Here is an 18354-nt window from a genome sequence, read left to right as displayed (position 1 = left end):
GCTCGGCGTCACTTGAACATTACTTATTGACGTATCTCACCTTTTCTCCTACCTTTCATCATTGGTGCTGTCTTCCACGAATGATCCAGGCTTCCTGCGTTTAGAAAAGATTATCCAGCCCAAACGGGGATCGTGCAACCTTTGATCCAGCTTCTCAGAGCTGGTCATAAATACAGCCCATGGAGCACTTTTCTCTTTTACAACGTTTTATTTGACCAGTTTAATGATTAAAAGACGGAGCACGAGTTGGGCAGGGAGCTGACCTTTAATCCCACACAGGATCCAAGGCCCTAAAAAGTATGTCGCAAATTTGGAATCGTAGGATCCCAAAAGCACAGAAGGAGGCAGTCGGCCTGTCTTGCCTGTGCCGACTCTCTGAAATGGCGATCCACTCCATCCCAGTCCCTATACCCTTTTACTGTTCTCTGTTGCAAATATTTATCCCCTTCCCTTTTTAAAAGCTATTATGGATTCTGCTTTCCCCACTGTTTCTTGTCCAGGATTCCATGTCCCAGTCTAAAAATGCAAAATCCTCATCTCTCCCTTTCATTCTTTCCTGATGACCTTAAATTGATGTCCTCTAGATATCGACTCACTGACCAGTAGAAATAGTTTCTCCTCAGTTACCTCAACAAAACCCCTCATTATTTGTGAACACCTCAGTCAGATCTCCTCTTAACCATCTCTGCTCTAATGAAAAGAGCCCCAGTTTCTCTAGATTCTCCTCGTAACTTGACTCTAATCCCTGGTGTCACCTTGGTGAATCTCTTCTACACCCTCTGCATGGCCTTGACATCCGACTCAAAATAAAGCCCCCGCAAATTAAATTTGGACCCAATATTCTACTTATAACCTGACCACTAACATTTAGAACATAGAATAGTTTTTAGTAGCAGGAAAAAGGCCTTCAGATCCAACAAGCCAGTCTTGCTAGATTGATAGATCTATCCACTTTTTCACCATCAAATTTAGTGATCTAGTGCTTCCATCAGGTGCTTCATCCAATGGGAACAAAGGTCAGAGATAGATTACAACACTGAGTAAACGCCAATATACCTCAGCCCCATTGCCTTTCAGAAATATATCCAATTAAGCGGAGAGGTTAGAGAAATTGGGATTGATCTCCTAAGAGCAGGTAAGGTTAAGGTGTTCAAAATTATGAGGGGTTTTGATAGAGTAGATAGAAACATAGAAAAATTTACAACACAGAAGGAGGCCATTCGGCCCATCGTATCTGTGCCAGTCGAAAAAGAGCCACCCAGCCTAATCCCACTTTCCAGCACTCGGTCCGAAGCCCTGTAGGTTACAGCACTTCAGGTGCACATCCAAGTACTTTTTAAATGAGTTGAGGGTTTCTGCCTCTACCACCCTTTCAGGCAGTGAGTTCCAGACCCTCACCACCCTTTGGGTGAAAAAGTTTCTTCTCAGCTTCCTTCTAATTCTTCGACCAATTAATTTAAATCTATGTCCCCTGGTTATTGACCTCTCTGCTAAGGGAAATAGGTCCTTCCTGTCCACTCTAACTATCCCCTCATAATTTTATACACCTCAATTAAATCACCCCTCAGCCTCCTCTGTTCCCAGCCTATCCAATCTTCCCTCACAGCTAAAATTCTCCAGTCCTGGCAACATCCTTGTAAATCTCCTCTGTACCCTCTCTAGTGCAATCACATCTTTCCTGTAATGTGGTGACCAGAACTGTACACAGTACTCTAGCTGTGGCCCAACTAGTGTTTTATACAGTTCTAGCATAACCTCCCTGCTCTTATATTCTATGCCTCGGCTAATAAAGGAAAGGATCCCATATGCCTTCTTAACCACCTTATCTACCTGTCCTGCTACCTTCAGGGATCTGTGGACATGCACTCCAAGGTCCCTCTCTTCCTCTACACCTCTCAGTATCCTCCCATTTATTGTGTATTCCCTTGCCTTGTTTGCCCTCCCCAAATGCATTACCTCACACTTCTCCGGATTGAATTCCATTTGCCACTTTTCTGCCCACCTGACCAGTCCATTGATATCTTCCTGCAGTCTACAGCTTTCCTCCTCACTATCAACTACACGGCCAATTTCTGTATCATCTGCAAACTTCTTAATCGTGCCCCCTACATTTAAGTCTAAATCATTAATATATACCACAAAAAGCAAGAGATCTAGTACTGAGCCCTGCGGAACCTCACTGGAAACAGCCCTCCAGTCACAAAAACACCCGTCGACCATTACCCTTTGCTCCCTGCCACTGAGCCAATCTTGGATCACATGGATAGGGAGCAACTGTTTCCACTGGCAGGAGGGTCAGTAACCAGAGGACACAGATTTAGTGTAATTGGCAGAAGAACCAGAGGGGAGATGAAGAGAATTTTTTTAACGTAGTGAGTTGGAATGCACTGCTTGAAAGGGCGGTGGGAGCAGATTCAATAGTAACTTTCAAAAGGGAATGTATTGGGCCTCACACTCCGGGGGGAGGGAGGGAAGCTGCTTGCTTTGGGCCTCCGGATCCCACCCAAGTTAAAATCGGGGCTTATGTGTTCTCATCAGGAAGTATCAGCCTTGGCACAGTGGGTAGCACTCTCTCGCCTCTGAGTCAGAAGGACGTGGTTCAAATCCCATGCCAGAGGCTTGAGTGCAAAATCCAGGCTGACTCTCCCAGTGCAGTACTGAGGGAGTGCTGCACTGTCGGAGGGGTCATCTTTTGGATGAGACGTTAAACCAAGGCCCCGTGTGCCCTCTCAGCTGGATATAAAAGATCCCACTGCCACTATTCAAAGAAGGGCAGGGGAGTTCTTCCCTGTGTCCTGGCCAATATTTATCGCTCAACCAACATCTGTATAAAAAGATGATCTGGTCATTATTTCATTTCTGTCTGTGGGAGCTGCCTGTGCACAAATTGGCTGCTGCATTTCCTACATTACAACAGCGACTGCACTTCAAAAGTACTTAATTGGCTGTAAAGCGCTTTGGGACATCTCAAGGTCATGAAATGTGCTGTAAGATGCAAATTCTTTCTTTCATCTCAATGAGCAAAAAATGTGCACAAAATATTTTTGAAAAGTCCTAAGTCAGAGAGTTGAGCAATGGAGAAGCAGCATGGAGTGAATTCACGCTCCCACTGCAGCTCACAGAGGCTTTATCTACTCTCTATCTACTAATGGGTGTAGCAATTATTGCAGCATGTTCTGTCCTGGAATAGTGGACTTTGAACTGATTAAACTCCTTTCCTCTCCTGAATCAGCTCTGTCTCCTGTTTTGGTGCCTTTTATTTTGAAACGTTTCTTCTGAACATAATATGAGAATGGGCTGCTTAACATCTGTCACGATGCCTCAGGAAAGTGGAATAATCTCCTGCCACTCCTCCAGTGCCATCAGCACTGATCCCAGATCAGTCCAACACCCATATTCACAAGCTCCACGGAGTGTTTGGGAGTGAGACGCTGGATAATGTATTCTGAGGAAGAAGGGAAGGAAACCTTACCGCGTCTCTACCTCCCCCTCCGCCTCTCTACCTCTCCCTCCGCCTCTCTACCTCACTCTCCGCCTCTCTACCTCACTCTCCGCCTCTCTACCTCTCCCTCCGCCTCTCTACCTCTCCCTCCGCCTCTCTACCTCACTCTCCGCCTCTCTACCTCGCTCTCCGCCTCTCTACCTCGCTCTCCGCCTCTCTACCTCGCTCTCCGCCTCTCTACCTCTCCCTCCGCCTCTCTACCTCTCTCTCCGCCTCTCTACCTCTCCCTCCGTCTCTCTACCTCTCCCTCCGCCTCTCTACCTCTCCCTCCGCCTCTCTACCTCTCCCTCCGCCTCTCTACCTCTCTCTCCACCTCTCTACCTCTCCCTCCGCCTGTCTACCTCTCCCTCCGCCTCTCTACCTCTCTTTCCGCCTCTCCACCTTTCCGCCTCTGTACCTCTCTCTCCGCTCTCCACCTCTCTCTCCTCCTCTCCTCCTCTCCACCTTGCTACCTCTCTCTTCTTCTCCACCACATCGACACTCCACCTCTCCACCTCTCTACTTCTCTCTCCTCCTCTCCACTTCTGACTCTCCACCTCTCTATCTCTCTACCTCGCTCCTCCTCCCCACCTTTCCTCTCTAACTCTCCGCCTCTCCATGTTTCTGCCTCTCCAGCTCTCTGCCTCTCTACCTCGCTCCTCCTCTCCTCTCCAACTCTCCGGCTATCTCTCCTCCTCTCCAACTCTCCGCCTCTCCATCTCTCCGCCTCTCCACCTTTCTTTCCTCCTTTAAGATGCTCCTTAAAACCTACCTCTTTGACCTATCCTAATATCTTCTTATGTGGCTCAGTGTCAATTTTTGTTTGATAATCGCTCCTGTGAAGGACATTTTACTATGTTAAAGGCGCTATATAAATGCAAGTTATTGTTGTTGTTGAAATGCAGGAATACCAACTCAAATACACACTAACTGTGCCATACACCACTTAGTTTTCACCTCTCTTTGACTTGTGATGCTGGTGAGGGGGCAACCAGATAACCTGAAATTGAGCCACTTTGGACATTCTTGCCACAAAGTTCAGGACCGGCTTTAGCGATCCCTTCACACAACAAAAACAACAACAACTTGCATTTATATAGCACCTTTAACGTAGTAAAACGTCCCAAGGCACTTCACAGGAGCGTAATCAGACAAAATCTGACAACGAACCACATATCTCTTTGAAACATACAAAATTCTTACAGGGCTCGACAGGGTAGATGCAGGGAGGAAGTTTCGCCCGGTTGGGGAGTCTAGAACCAGGGGTCACAGTCTCAGAATAAGGGGTAGGCCATTTAGGACTGAGATGAGGAGAAATTTCTTCACTCAGAGGATGGTGAATCTTTGGAATTCTCTACCCCAAAGGGCTGTGGAGGCTCAGTCATTGAGTACGTTCAAAACAGAGATCGATAGGTTTCTAGATATTAAAGGCATCCAGGGATATGGGGATAGTGCAGGAAAATGGTGTTGAGGTAGAAGATCAGCCATGATCTTGTTGAATGACAGAGCAGGCTCGAGGGGCCGGGTGACCTACTCCTGCTCCTATTTCTTATGTTCTTATGTTTTTATAGGAAATATTAGGACAGGTAACCAAAAAACTTGGTCAAACAGGTAGGTTTTAAGGAGTGTCTTAATGGAGGAGACAGAGGCAGAGGGTTTAGGGAGGGAATTCCAGAGCTTAGGGCCTAAATGGCAAAAGGTATGGCCGCCAATGGTGGAGCGGTGGGAATCAGGGATGCGCAAGAGGCCAGAATTGGAGACAAGCAGAGATCTCGGAGGGTTGTAGGGCTGGAGGAGGTTACAGAGATAGGGAGGGGCGAGGCCATGGAGGGATTTGAACACAAGAATGAGAATTTTAAAATCGAGGTGCTGCCGGACCGGGAGCCAATGTAGGTCAGCGAGCACAGGGGGGTGATAGGAGAACGGGACTTGGTGAGAGATAGGATACGGGCAGCAGAGTTTTTTGTGCCTGCTGGACTTGCTGTCAGGGGGATTGAGGGCTCCCAGTGTTGCACAGACCAGCATTTGCATTTATTTAGCATCTTATCATCGCTTTCAGTTACATTACAAAGTGCTTTTGGTGTTGGTTGAGGGAGGAATGTTGGCCAGGGAGCTGGGAGAGTCATTTCCTGCTCTTCTTTGAATAGCGCTGTGGGATAGTTAACCTCACTATCACCTGAACCAACAGAACACGCAGATCATGCGTCAGTTAACATTGCATCCAAAGGATGGCACCTCCAACAGTGCAGCACTCCCTCAGTACTGCACTGGGAGTGTCAGCCTGGATTTTGTGCTCAAGTCTCTGGAGAGGGACTTCTATTATGAACTTACTAGTATTTGATTGGTCCACCTGGCGTGTGTGTTTTTATTGACGCTATAAAATGACACCATGAGCTTCTAAAGGTTAGTGTTAGTCAAGAAGGAATAAAAACAAAATCTTCTTACTTGCTGGTTTCTGATGCGGAGCCACACCTGGTATCACACGTGGCGTTAAGTTTGGAGCTCTCCATTCACCTGTGCCCGTTGACTCAGTTTTGCTTGCTGCGCTCCGGTCAGACGGTACGTTAACTGGGCAAACGGCTTCCTTCAGGGCAGAGAGTGACTGGCCGGCGGCTGCCTTGCCAAAAGCGGAGGTCGTTGAACCTGGCCACAAGCCCTCGGTGGTGCGAGGTTCTGAGTTCTTGACTGTGTCTGCGGACTCGCATTCCTCCTCATCTCCCAAATTCCCCAGATAGTTTCCCTGTCTCTGGTGGTCTGTGATGGATAGAGACAAGCTGGCCTCTCCAGCAGACCATCCTTTCTCAGATCTTGGTTTTCCTTCAGCTCTGGCCTGTGAAAAGTAACCACAGGAATGCACATCTGCCCCCACCTGCATCTGGCTGGAATCCGCTAGTCTGACGAGAGTACGAGAGGCTTTAGGAAGTCAAGGGCGATGGAATGTCTCTCCACTTCAAAGATGTTTGGGCTGCGTTTGGCTTTAAGGGGCTTGTAAGGGATGATCTAAAGCATGAATTAAGTTCCTCTTCGCTTGCAGTGCGTTGTAAATGTTTTGTCTTTATTCTTTAGCATGCGTGCCTTCCCTCAGCATCCTCATTAAAGCATTTATATAAAGTGAGTGCGAGGAGTGGAATCCTACTTGTTAGAAAACGAATTGATTTGCTTTTGGCTGTCTGACAAAAGAGACGGTATTGCTTTAAGAATCTTCGGAAGACAAACTGTAAGAGGGAAACAGAACGAGCAATGGCGTTTGCATAAAATATATTTTTGTTTGCCACAAAACTTATTTGCAATTCTGTGTGTTTTCTCTTTTAAAAAAGACTCCGCTTGTTAAGTCCCGGAATTCCTTCCCTCAACGATGATTTTTTTTTTTTGTTTGACTAATTTTCTTGATGTTATAGCCAACCTGTCTGATGCAGTCACATCAAGGAAGCCAGTGAAAGATGTAAGGGTTTTTTTTTTCCTTCAGAAAATAGCTAATCCAACCATTCAAGTTCCGGCTAGCCGTGTCCCTCCCCAAAACACGCACTGAAGATCCCGGAGCTCCGAGTCAGGCTGCTGCTGTCCGCTGTTTGGCACGCTAACGGTCGTGTGCTTTTGTTTACCACGCAGCCCCTTCCCGTGGTTAGAAGTTTTGGAGGGTTAGGCACCCTGGTAGAGAGCGGGACAGAAATTCCTCACATTCTCTTCCACTTCTATCACTCCACCAGGAGTCCGGCTGCCACCTTCCCCCTGCCTGTGAAACGCTTTTGTTCCCGCACGGCAACCTAAAAGAAAACATGGAAGAGATGAAGGCAAGCGTGCGACTCCCAGGCATTCGCCCAAAAGTGCTTATTATGGTCGAAACTCCATTTTCAGCTCTTTTCTTTACTTGTCCCCTTCGCGGAGAGATTTTGGTAGGAAGAATGAGGAGAGGCAATATAAACTAAATGGGACAGTTTTAAAGGGAGTGCAGGAACAGAGAGACCTGAGGGTGCACATACACAAATCTTTGAAGGTGGCAGGATAAGTTGAGAAGGCTGTTAAAAAAGCATATGGGATCCTGGGCTTTATTAATAGAGGCAGTGTACATAAGAACATAAGAAATAGGAGCAGGAGTAGGCCATGAGGCCTCTCAAGCTTGCTTCGCCATTCAATAAGTTCATGGCTGATCTTCTACCTCAACTCCACTTTCCCGCTTTATCCCCATATTCCTTGATTCCCTTAGTGTTCAAATATCCACATCGATCTCAGCCTTGAATATACTCAACGACTCAGCATCCACAGCTCTGTGGGGTAGAGAATTCCAAAGATTCACATCCCTCTAAACTCCAGAGGATGTGAAGGCCTTAGAGAGGGTGCAGAGAAGATTTACTACAATGATTTCAGGGATGAGGGACTTAAATTACATGGTTAGACTGGAGAGGCTGGGATTGTTCTCCTTGGAACAGAGAAAGTTGAGAGGAGATTTGATAGAGGTATTCAAAATCATAAAGGGTCTAGACAGAGTGGATAGAGAGAAACTGTTCCTATTGGCGCAAGGGTCAAGAAACAGAGGGCATAGATTTAAAGTGATTGGCAAAAGAACCAAAGGTGATATGAGGAAAAACTTTTTTACACAGCATGTGGTTAGGATCTGGAATATACTGCCCGAGGGAGTGGTGGAGGCAGATTCAATCATGGCCTTCAAAAGGGAACTGGATAAGTACTTGAAACAAAAAATTGTGCAGGGCTACGAAGATAGGGCGGGGCAGTGGACTAGCTGGATTGCTCTTGCATAGAGCCGGCGCGGACTCGATGGGCCGAATGGCCTCCTTCCATGCTGTAACCTTCTATGCTTCTATGATAATATAGAGCCATTCCACTCAATCTAGAAAAAACCAAGGAAGTTATGCTAAACCTTTCTAAATCACTGGTTAGCCCTCAACTGGAGTATTGTGTCCAATTCTGGGCACCACACTTTAGGAAGGATGCCAAGGCCTTGGAGAGGGCATGGAAAAGATTTACTAGAATGGTACCAGGGATGAGGGACTTCAGTTATATGGAGAGACTGGAGAAGCTGGGGTTGTTCTCCTTAGAGCAGAGAAGGTTAAGGAGAGATTTAATAGAGGCGTTCAAAATTATACTGGGCTTTGATAGATATAGTAAATAAGGAGAAACTGTTTCCAGTGGCAAGAGGGTCGGTAACCAGAGGTCACAGATTTAAAGTAATTGGCAAAAGAGCCAGAGATGAGATGAGGAGAATTTATTTTACACAGCGAGTTGTTCTGATCTGGAATGCGCTGCCTGAAAGGGTGGTGGAAGCAGATTCAATAATAACTTTCAACAGGGAATTGGAAAAATATTTGAAGGGGAGAAAATTTGCAGGGCTATGGGGAAAGAGCAGGGGAGTGGGACTAATTGGATCGCTCTTTCAAAGAGCTGGCACAGGCTCGATGGGCCGAATGGCCCCTTTCTGTGCCGTAAGATTCTGATTCAATGTAAGAGAGCAATGGCGAAATGGCGATTGAATGTTAATTGGGCACTGAGGATCCATATTTGTCACAGCCCGAGGCTGCCAATCCCTCTGTTGGAGCTGACAGCATTTGTACTAAAGAGGAAATTATACCAATTTGGGTGGGGTGCATTGGAGAGTTTAAGTTGCGAATATGTAGGCGTAGAGGTAATTTGCCCCTCTGTGTTATAGATTTGCTTTCTGATCACTCATGCGAATGTTGACTGCCTGTTGTGTCTCTCTGGAATGGGCCTTGTGTCTCATATCAGTCCTCCCTGTGACTGGCCCACTCTACTGAGTACCTGTCTCTCACTCCTCAATTTCCACTGAGTAACTCCTCGATGATCAATGCACGGGGCTACAGTCTGAACCGTGGGGTTGCATGTACCATTCTCTACTTGCTCCTCCCAGGTGGGGTGGGTAGGGGGATGGGTTAGTATAAGGTCAGGACACCCTGCAAGACAAAAAAAAAATTGGGTTCCAATTGCCATTCCTAATAAGGAGTGAAGTCATTATGATAGGAACGTAGGAACAGGAGTAGGCCATTCAGCCCCTCTAGCCTATAACATAGAATTACATAGAATGTACAGTGCGGAAACAGGCCATTCAGCACAACTGGTCTATGCCGGTGTTTATGCTCCACACAAGCCTCCTCCCACCCCTCTTCATCTCACCCTATCAACTTATCCTTCTATTCCTTTCTCCCTCATGTGCTTCTCTTTAAATGTATCGGTGCGATTCGCCTCAACTACTCCTTGTGGTAGTGATTCTATTAGATTATGGCTGTTCTGCACCTCAACTCCATTTACCCGCCTTTGCTCCATATCCCTTGACCCTCTTACCTAACAAAAATCGATCGATCTCAGTAATGAAAGCTCCAATTGACCCCCAGCATCCACAGCCTTTCGGGTGAGAGAATTCCACATTTCCACTACCCTTTGTATGAAAAAAAGTGCTTCCTGATTTCATTCCTGACGAAGGAGAAAGCCTCCGAAAGCTTGTGATTTTCAAATAAAATTGTTGGACTATAACCTGGTGTTGTAAGATTCTTTACATCATTCCTGAATGGCCTGGCTCTAGTTTTAAGATTGTGCCCTCTTTGTCCTGGGCTTTCCCCCCCACCGGAAGAATCCGCATAAAATGATTTGATGCGGCATATGATTTGTGGTTAGCCATGTTTTGAGAAATTTAAATCGACAGAAAGCATTCCCCTTCCCCCAACACTCTGGGAGAGGGAGAAAGTGAAAATGAAAATGACTTGTGTCATCTGCAGCTGGTGAAGGTGAAAATAAAACCGTTCCTCTGGTGATTCGGGGCCTAAATCTGTGGCTGGAATCTGCTGAATGTCCGATTACAGTTGGCCCAGTGCCCATTGGATAATTGGATCAACAAGTTATGCAAGACATTAGATAGGCTTCGTGCATTGTGGGGGTCCTGTGGGACCTGTGAGCCCATCAGATCTCTGTCCATTGGAGGACGGCCAAACCACACTCAGTGAATTCTAGTTTCTGTATTTTTTTTTTCTATTTCTGTCCTACTTTCACACTCTCGTCCCTTGGAAAACAGTGTGAAGTTGTGGGAGGATTCGCAGGTTGATTAACAGTCTGACAGGCCGTGACGTGATCGCTCCTTCCATGGCTGTAACCATCTTTATACCAGCTGATAGGGCGGTTAGTCATGTACGGTGGGAGGGTTTTACAACCCATATGATGAGTGCGTCATTATTTGTGGGGGGGGGCCACGGAAATCTTTCAATATTTGCAGGGTGGGAGGGGGGTAACAAGGTACGTGTCAATATTTACCAGGGGTCTTTGTGAGTGTGTCGATATTTACTGGGGTCCTGGATTGTGTCAGATGCTCCTTGAGTATATTCAAGGCTCAGATCGATAAATTTTTGGGCACTAAGGGAATCAAGGGATATGGGGATAGGGCGGGAAAGTGGAGTTGAAGTATAAGATTAGCCATGATCTCAGCCATTGAATGGCGGAGCAGGCTTGAGGGGCCCTATGGCCTACTCCTGCTTCTATTTCTTATGTTCTTATGACAATGTTTCAGTATTTAAAGAGGGGGAGCTCATGAGTGTGTCAGGTTAATAGTCCTTCATCTCCTTTGCTGTTTGTGGGACCTTGCTGGGTACAAAATGTATTTGCCTACATAACAACAGTGATTGAGTATTTCATTGCACATGAAGTAATACTGGGATGTCTTTGAGACATGATGAGGCACTGTATAACTACAAGTTCTTTCTAAACGAACACGTAGTCTGCACTGATTTGTAAAACAATATCTAATGTACTTTTCTGCCCTCTCTTTCTTTCTGTGGTGACCTTTCAGGAACTACATTCAAGGCAGCGAATAGGTCACATCTTCCTAAAAGATGGGTAAATGTGCCATTTGGGTCCAAATCCTTGCAATTGAGACATTAGACAATTGACTTTCCTGCATCCCCAGTGACTTACCTTCAGAAATGTACCCTTCAGTTGAAAGGTATTTGAGTGTGAGTCCTTGGGGATGAGTCTAGTTCTCACTTTTGTTTTCTCTTATTTTCGCCTCCTCCAAATTTTCCCCTTCCCCCTGCTGATTTTAGCTGAGATGCAAATTCCACAGCAACCTGACACCCACTGGTATCTCACCCACGTGTGAGCCTGCACAGTGACCTTTATTTGTGCTCAGGATGTGGGTGTCACTGGTGAGGCCGGTATTTATTGCCCGTCCCTAGTTGCCTTGACAACTGAATGGTTCCCTAGCCACTTCATAGGCCATTGAGAGACAACCATTTAATGCGGAAGCGAAGAGTGGGTAAAGGAAGACTTGCATTTATATAGCGCCTTTCACGACCTTAGGACAGCCCAAAGCACTTCACAGAAAATGAGTATTTTTGAAGTGTTAGTCACTGTTGCAATGGAGGAAATCCAGCAGCCAATGTGCACTCAGAAAGATGCCACAAACAGCAATGTGATAACGACCAGATAATCTGTTTCAGTGATGTTGGTTGAAGGATAAATATTGGCTCCAGGAAACAAGGGAGAACTTCCCCCTGCTCTTCTTCGAAATAGTGGCCGTAGGATTTTTTACGTTTACCTAAGAGGGCAGATGGGACCTTGGTTTAACATCTCATCAGAAAGTCAGCACCTTTGACAATGCAGCACTCCCTCAGTACTGCACTGAAGGACATTAGTGAAGCAGTTGGGTTTTTACGATAATCAGTGACTTTTCCTGGTGCTAGCCCACAGTTTACCAGATTTATTGAATTCAATTTCAAAAATGGCAACTTGAATTTATATAGCACCTTTAATGTAGTAAAATGTCCCAAGGCGTTTCACAGGATCGTAATCAGACAAAAACTGACTCCAAGCCAAAGAAGGGGATATTATGGTGAGTGACTAAAACTTTGGTTAAAGGGGTAGGTTTTAATACCACCCCCCCACTGGTGCTGTACCCCAATGAGCCACTGGGGTGCTCGACAAAGAAACTGTGCTGAATTTCACCAGGTAACATGGCTGCCACTTTCATCTCCACTGCAGATGAGATTTTAATCACTTCTTGCTTTTCACTCCTTCACTATTGCAATCTTTCTGGTGCTAGCCCGCAGCTGTTTATTAGCAAGCTTTGCTTTGCCTTGGCTGTTCTCCCATACCTGTGGCTCTCGCATCCAAATCCTGTTACCAGCTATGACAACATGGTCCAACTTGTTGCTGCTACAGCCCATCACCTCCGCCTTGTACTTCCAGCCAAGAGCTCAGTAAGGTAAAGGCAACTGGCTCATTTTATTCCTCTATTATATATATTTTAAGACGGGGAATTTTCTTCCATTGTCTATGATCAGGCAAAAATTCTAGCCTCTGATCTCAGTCCAATTATATCTCCAAACTAGAACCACAACAATTTAGTATCTCTCTCTTTTTGCCTCTCATTCTTTCTGTCTCTTTCTCCCTCTGTCTCTTTCTCCCTCACATTCTTTTATCAATCTTTGGGATGTGGGCATCGCTGGCAAGGCCGGCATTTATTGCCCATCCCTAGTTGCCCTTGAGAAGATGGTGGTGGGCCTTCTTCTTGAAATGCTGCAGACCATGTGGTGAAGGTACTTTATCTGTATATGACTCTTATCTCTGTCTCTCTCTGTCTTTCTCTCTGTCTCTGTCCCTCTCTATCTGTCTATTTTTGTCTCTGTTAGTCTCGCTCTGACTTGCTCTGTTGGGTTCATAAGAACATAAGAAATAGGAGCAGGAGTAGACCATACGGCCCCTCGAGCCTGCTCCGTCATTCAATAAGATCATGGCTGATCTTCGACCTCAACTCCACTTTTGCGCCCAATCCCCATATCCCTTGATTCTCCTAGAGTCCAAAAATCTATCGATCTCAGCCTTGAATATACTCAAACACTCAGCATCCACAGCCCTCTGGGGTAGAGAATTCAAAAGATTCACAACCCTCTGAGTGAAGAGATTCCTCCTCATCTCAGTCTTAAATGGCCGACCCCTTATCCTGAGACCATGACCCCTGGTTCTAGATTCTCCCACCAGGGGAAACAACCTCACAGTATCTACCCTGTCAAGCCATCTTAGAATCTTATATGTTTCAATGAGATCACATCTCATTCTTCTAAACTCCAGAGAGTATAGGCCCATTCTACTCAATCTCTCCTCATAGGACAACCCTCTCATTTTAACCTAACCTGGCAAACTGACCAGATGATTGCCTGTTTTACACACCACCCAACTTCTTTCCTTCTCTCTCTGTCCCTCTGACTGTTATTCTGTCAGTTTGTATCTCTATTTCTCTTTTTGTGCCTCTCTCTTTCTGTCTTTGTATCTTACTATGTCTGTCTCAATCTCTGCATTTCTATATCTGTCGCTCTCTCTTGGTGCATTTACACCACGAGTTTAGTGTCAGTGTGAAGCAGTTTTAGCTTTGGGTGTTAGGGCCCAGGTAGACTCCAGAGACAAGCAGTGTGAGAGTCCCTCCTCTAGTGAGCCCCATTCTCTTTGCTCAGGTGTCAGGTCCGACCCCAATCCCAAAGTCATGCTCCATTTACTCAGTGACGCAAAGTGAGTATCTCCCTCCTTCTCTTTCTCTCAAATGCTGTTCCTTTCCTTCCTGCTCCTCTCTTATACAACATAACCAAACCACTACAACAACAACTTGCATTTATATAGTGCCTTTAACATAGTAAAATGTCCTAAGGTGCTTCACAGATGTGTAATCAGACAAAAATTGACAGGGAGCCAAAGAGGGAGGCATTGGGGCAGGTGACCAAAAGAGGTAGGTTTTAAGGAGCTTCTTAAAGGAGGAGAGAGGTGGAGAGGTGGAGAGGTTTAGGGAGGGAATTTCAGAACTTAAGGCCTAGACGGCTGAAGGCACGGCCGCCAATGGTGGGGCGATGGAAGTTACACACAATCCAATGCCGCTGATGTGAGTGTGTTTATTGAGGTATATAGATTGTCCCTGCTACAGTGATGACAAGAATATAAGAACATAAGAAATTGGAGCAGGAGTAGGCCATACGGCCCCTCGAGCCTGCTCCGCCATTCAAAAAGAACATGGCTGATCTTCGACCTCAACTCCACTTTCCTGCCCAATCCCCATATCCCTTGATTCCCCTAGAGTCCAAAAATTTAATGATCTCAGCCTTGAATGTACTCAAGGATTCAGCATCCACAGCCTTCTGGGGTAGAGAATTCCAAAGATTCACATCCCTCTGAGTGAAGAAATTCCTCCTCATCTCAGTCTTAAATGGCCGACTCCTTATCCTGAGATTATGCTCCCTAGTTCTAGACTCTACAGCCAGGGGAAACAGCATCTATCCTGTCAAGCCCCCTCAGAATCTTATATGTTTCAATGAGATCACCTCTCATTTTTCTAAACTCCAGACAGCATAAGCCCATTCTGCTCAATCTCTCCTCAGAGGACAACCCTCTCATCCCAGGAATTAATCTAGTGAACCTTCACTGCGCCACCTCTAAGGCAAGTATATCCTTCCTTAGATAAGGAGACCAAAACTGTACACAGTACTTCAGGTGAGGTCTCACTAAAGCCCTGTACAATTGTAGTAAGTCTTCCTTACTCTTGTACCCCAACCCCCTTGCAATAAAGGCCAACATGCCATTTGCCTTCCTAATTGCTTGCTATACCTGCATGCTAACTTTTTGTGTTTCTCTCTGAACGCCAACATTTAATAGTTTCTCATCATTTAAAAATTATTCTGTTTTTCTACCAAAGTGAATAACCTCACATTTCCCACATTATACTCCACCTGCCACCTTATTGCCCACTCACTTAACCTGTCTATATCCCTTTGCAGACTCTTTGTATTCTCCTCACAGCTTACTTTCCCACCTATCTTTGTATCGTCAGCAAACTTGGATATGTTACATTCGGTCCCTTCATCTAAGTCATTAATATAGATTGTAAATTGCTGGGGCCCCAGCACTGATCCTTGCGGCACCCCACTAGTTACAGCCTGCCAAGGCAAGAGAATATACAATAAATGGGAAGATACTGAGAGGTGTAGAGGAAGAGAGGGACCTTGGAGTGCATGTCCTCAGATCCCTGAAGCTAGCAGGACAGGCAGATAAGGTGGTTAAGAAGGCATATGGAATACTTTCCTTTATTAGCTGAGGCATGGAATATAAGAGCAGGGAGGTTATGCTGGAACTGTATAAAATGCTAGTTAAGCCACAGCTGAGTTCTGGTCATATAGTTCTGGTCACCACATTACAGGACGGATGTAATTGCACTACAGAGGGTGCAGAGGAGATTTACGAGGATGTTGCCAGGACTGGAGAATTTTAGCTATGAGGAAAAATTGGATAGGCTGGGGTTGTTTTCTTTGGAACAGAGGAGGGTGAGGGGTGATGTAATTGAGGTGTATAAAATTATGAAGGGCCTAGGTAGCTTGGATAGGAAGGACCTATTTCCCTTAGCAGAGACGTCAATAACCAGGGGACATGGATTTAAAGTGATTGGTAGAAGGATTAGAGGGGAGCTGAGGAAAACATTTTTCACCCAGAGGGTGGTGGGGGTCTAGAACTCACTGCCTGAAAGGGTGGTAGAGGCAGAAACCCTCAATTCATTTAAAAAGTGTTTAGATGTGCACTTGAGGTGCCATAACCTACAAGGCTACGGACCAAGTGCTGGAAAGTGGGATTAGGCTGGGCAGCTCATTTTTGGATGGCGCGGAAATGGTGGACCGAATGGCCTCCTTCTGTGCCGAAAATGTTTTATGATTCTATGAACATAGGAACACAGGAACAGGAGTAGGCCATTCAGCCCCTCCTGCCTGCTCTGCCATTTGATAAGATCATGGCTGATCTGTGATCTAACTCCATATACCTGCCTTTGGCCCATATCCCTTAATACCTTTGATTGCCAAAAAGCTATCTATCTCACATTTAAATTTAGCAATTGAGCTAGTATCAATTGCCTTTTGCGGAAGAGAGTTCCAAACTTCTACCACCCTTTGTGTGTAGAAATGTTTTCTAATCTCACTCCCGAAAGGTCTGGCTCTAATTTTTAGACTGTGCCCCCTACTCCTAGAATCCCCAACCAGCGGAAATAGTTTCTCTCTGTCCCCCTTAATATTTTATAAACTTCGATCAGATCACCCCTTAACCTTCGAAACTCTGGAGAATACAACCCCAATTTGTGTAATCTCTCCTCGTAACTTAACCCTTGAAGTCCGGGTATCATTCTAGTAAACCTACGCTGCACTCCCTCCAAGGCCAATATGTCCTTCCGAAGGTGCGGTGCCCAGAACTCTCACAGTACTATGACCTGAAAATGACCCTTTTATCCCTACTCTCTGTTTTCTGTCTGTTAACCAATCCTCTATCCATGCTAATATATTAACCCCAACCCATAGATTTAAGGTGTTTGGCAAGAGAACCAAAGGTGACATGAGGATAAACTTTTTTGCACAGCAAGTGGTTAGGATTTGGAATGCACTGCCTGAGGGGATGGTGGAGGCAGATTCAATCACGGCCTTCAAAAGGGAACTGGATAAGTACTTGAAAGGAAAAAATTTGCAGGGCTACGGGGAAAGGGCGGAGGAGTAGGACTAGCTGGATTGCTCTTGCATAGAGCCAGCGTGGACTCAATGGGCCGAATGGCCTCCTTCCGTGCTGTAACCTTTCTATGATTCCCTATGATTCTCACCCCATGAGCCCTTACCTTGTGTAACAACCTTTTATGTGGCACCTTATCGAATGCCTTTTGAAAATCCAAATATACAACATCCACTGGTTCCCTCTTATCTATCCTGCTGGTTACATCCTTAAAAAACTCTAATAAATTTGTCAAATACGATTTCCCTTTCATAAAACCAAGTTGACTCTGCCTAATCATGTTATGATTTTCTAAGTGCCCTGTTAGCACTTCCTTAATAATGGATTCCAGCATTTTCCCGACGACTGATGTCAGGCTAACTGGCCTGTAGTTCCCTGTTTTCTCTCTCCCTCCTTTATTGAATAGCGGGGTCACATTTGCTACCTTCCAATACGCTGGGACTGTTCTAGAATCTAGGGAATTTTGGAAGATCACAACCAATGCATCCACTATCTCTGCAGCCACCTCTTTTAGAACCCTCGGATGTAGGTCATCAGGTCCAGGGGATTTATCGGCTTTTAGTCCCATTAGTTTCTCCAGTACTTTTTCTCTACTGATATTAATCACTTTAAGTTCCTTTAGCCCCTTGGTTCCCCACTATTTCTGGTATGTTTTTTGTGTCTTCTACTGTGAAGACAGATACAAAATATTTGTTTAATGTCTCTGCCATTTCCTTATTCCCCATTATGATTTCTCCTGTCTCAGCCTCTAAGGGACCAATGTTTACTTTTTCTACTCTCTTCCTTTTTACATATTTGTAGAAGCTCTTACAATCTGTTTTTATATTTCTTGCTAGATTACTTTCATATTCTATTTTCTCCCTTTTTATCAATTTTTTAGTCGCCCTTTGTTGGTTTCTAAAACTCTCCCAATCCTCAGGCTTACTATTATTCTTCACAACATTATAGGCCTCGTCCTTTAATCTAATGCTATCCTTAACTTCTTTAGTTAGCCATGGAGTTTTTATTTTTCAATGGAATGTATATTCGTTGAGAATGTTGAATTATTTCTTTAAATGTTCGCCATTGCTTATCTACCGTCACACCCTTTAATCTCATTTCTCAGTCTACTTTTGCCAGCTCGCCCCTCATACCTATGTAATTGGCTTTATTTAAGCTTAAAACTTTAGTTTCTAACTTAAGTACATCACTCTCAAACTCAATGATCCCCACTATCGGCTCCTGATGATCGGTTGTTTGGCACAGGGTTCAAGTTTAATTCGACATTTTAAATAAGTTACATGAGATGAAGTTACATGAAGTTACACTTCAACAAATAAATGGATGTTTTTTGACTGAAC

At 45.2% G+C, this 18354-nt stretch overlaps 1 protein-coding gene across 1 annotated transcript in view; it reads right to left on the bottom strand.

Annotated features, from left to right (window-relative positions):
• LOC137332278 (synaptopodin) overlaps positions 1 to 18354 on the bottom strand; it is a 70294-nt gene that overhangs the window by 26831 nt on the left and 25109 nt on the right. The window contains exon 2 of the mRNA XM_067995986.1: positions 5927 to 7245. Coding sequence (XP_067852087.1) covers positions 5927 to 6356 — 430 coding nt within the window. The 5' untranslated portion in view covers positions 6357 to 7245. The remainder of the gene's footprint in view (positions 1 to 5926; positions 7246 to 18354) is intronic.

This window comes from Heptranchias perlo, chromosome 14 (genome assembly GCF_035084215.1).
Source record: "Heptranchias perlo isolate sHepPer1 chromosome 14, sHepPer1.hap1, whole genome shotgun sequence".
In the NCBI taxonomy this organism is placed as follows: domain Eukaryota; kingdom Metazoa; phylum Chordata; class Chondrichthyes; order Hexanchiformes; family Hexanchidae; genus Heptranchias; species Heptranchias perlo.
This window is presented reverse-complemented; position numbering and strand designations above follow the sequence as displayed.